Raw genomic sequence first — 2,311 nt, 5'->3', positions numbered from 1 at the left:
GGGGACATTAGAGTGTAAGCTCCTCTGTACAGAGACTGATGTGACTGTGGGGGAGGGGACATTAGAGTGTAAGCTCCTCTGTACAGAGACTGATGTGACTGTGGGGGGACATTAGAGTGTAAGCTCCTCTGTACACAGACTGATGTGACTGGCTCAGTGTTCTCTGTACAGCGCTGCGGTATATGTCAGAGCTATATATATATAATGATCTTTATCTCTTTCAGCGAGCAGTTTCGAAGCTCCGGCAGACCTCCAGGCTCTCCTCGATAGGCAGGTCTACGGTCCGACGACAGAAGTTCTTGTCAAATCGGACTTCTCAAAAAGAGGTTATGAGCCCAAAGCGCAGGTCCAGTACGAGGTGCCCCCCGGGAAGTGCCCCCGCAAGATCGAACTGGAGAGGTGAGACGTTCGGCCGTATTCAGTGAGCGGCGCTCTGAGATAAGGGGACGTAGTACAGAGCGACCAATCTGGAGCCAGAATTGTCCAGAGTGGTTCTGATTGGTCGCTGTGCTCCACTCTCTGATTTCTGGGTTTTCTCTCACCGGTGTTTCTCTCAACGGCTCGGCTATTCTGCTCGGTACCTTCGTGGTACCGAGCAGAATAGAAAATCTGTGGAAAAAGTAGAAAAAAAAAAAAAAAGTAGAAAAAAATGTTTAAAATGTAAATAAATGATAAATTTAAAAATAAAATTTAAAAAAACCCAAAAAAACAATTGGGCGGAGCTAGCAGTGACAGCTAGCTCCGCTCAACTGTTTCCTATTGGCCGGGACCTGGTAACTAAAGTCTGCTAGCAGGTCCCAGCCAATGAATAATAACGGGGCGGAGCCGGCCTTGACGTCACGGCCGGCTCCGCCCAGTTGTCATTGTTTAATGACAGCTCAGTGTCCCCATGTATCCTGGCGACACTGATCTGTCATTACAACTGGGCGGAGCCGGTCGTGAGATCCGCCCAGCTGTCAGTGGCAAAGCTTTCGCCCTGCTTCGGGTGCCACTTCGGCTCAGTTGAGCCGAAGCATACGCCTTCGGCTCGGCCGAGCCGCTCGGCCAGCTTCGGGAGCTGTACGGACTATAGTGAATAAGCCGGTACAGCAGCCCTTCTACTGAACCAAAGGGCTCCGGCGGCCGAAGCTACAGCTGGATCCCTCGGCTAGCTTTGTGAATAACCCCCTTAGAAACGGTATTTGGCAAACGTCCTGTGAATGAGGAATACGGGAGGATGTGAGGAAGCTGAGGAATACGGGAGGATGTGAGGAATACGGGAGGATGTGAGGAAGCTGAGGAATACGGGAGGATGTGAGGAATATGGGAGGATGTGAGGAATACGGGAGGATGTGAGGAATACGGGAGGATGTGAGGAAGCTGAGGAATACGGGAGGATGTGAGGAATACGGGAGGATGTGAGGAATACGGGAGGATGTGAGGAATACGGGAGGATGTGAGGAATACGGGAGGATGTGAGGAATACGGGAGGATGTGAGGAATACGGGAGGATGTGAGGAATACGGGAGGATGTGAGGAAGCTGAGGAATATGGGAGGATGTGAGGAATACGGGAGGATGTGAGGAATACGGGAGGATGTGAGGAAGCTGAGGAATACGGGAGAATGCGAGGAATATGGGGGGATGTGAGGAATACGGGAGAATGTGAGGAATACGGGAGGATGTGAGGAATACGGGAGGATGTGAGGAATACGGGAGGATGTGAGGAATACGGGAGGATGTGATATGAAGATTATTTACAAATGTATAAAAAGAAACAAATAACAAAAATGTATCTTCAGTTCTTCCCAGAAAGATTAGCGCAGATGTCTCCTCCAAACAGAAATCCCAAACATAAGAGGATTATTGCCCATTTCCGGACAGTGGGCGGAGCCATGCAAATAACTCTTTCATGCCCCAATAGCCCGCTGCACATCCATAACTGCCGGGTGTACAATGTATATACAGGTGAAACTCGAATAATTAGAATATCGTGCAAAAGTAATGGCAGTAAGTGCTGCAAAAGGGGCCCAAACCAAGTACTGAGTACATATGCATGCTTGTACTTCTCAGAGGTCCGATATTGTTCTATGTACAATCCTTGTTTTATTGATTGCATGTAATAATCTACTTTTTTGAGGTTGTGGATTTGGTGTTCTTGGGGTTTTCATGAGCTGTAAGCCATAATCATCACAATGATGACAAATCACGGCTTGAACTATCTTGCTTTGCATGTAATGAGTCTCTCTCATATATTAGTTTCACCTTTTAAGTTGCATTAGTGAAATAAATGAACTTTGCACGATATTCTAATTATTCGAGTTTCACCTGTA

General features: G+C 47.8%; 1 protein-coding gene across 1 annotated transcript in view; it reads left to right on the top strand.

Moving 5' to 3' along the window:
- DNAH1 (dynein axonemal heavy chain 1) overlaps nt 1-2,311 on the top strand; it is an 85,920-nt gene that overhangs the window by 4,073 nt on the left and 79,536 nt on the right. Inside the window, 1 exon segment of the mRNA XM_018564373.1 lies at nt 225-399. Within this exon segment, the coding sequence (XP_018419875.1) occupies nt 225-399 (175 nt within the window).

This window comes from Nanorana parkeri, unplaced genomic scaffold (genome assembly GCF_000935625.1).
Source record: "Nanorana parkeri isolate BGI_ZX_2015 unplaced genomic scaffold, ASM93562v1 scaffold748, whole genome shotgun sequence".
Classification (NCBI taxonomy): domain Eukaryota; kingdom Metazoa; phylum Chordata; class Amphibia; order Anura; family Dicroglossidae; genus Nanorana; species Nanorana parkeri.
The sequence above is the reverse complement of the archived record's forward strand: the minus strand, read 5'-3'. Positions and strand labels throughout refer to the sequence as shown.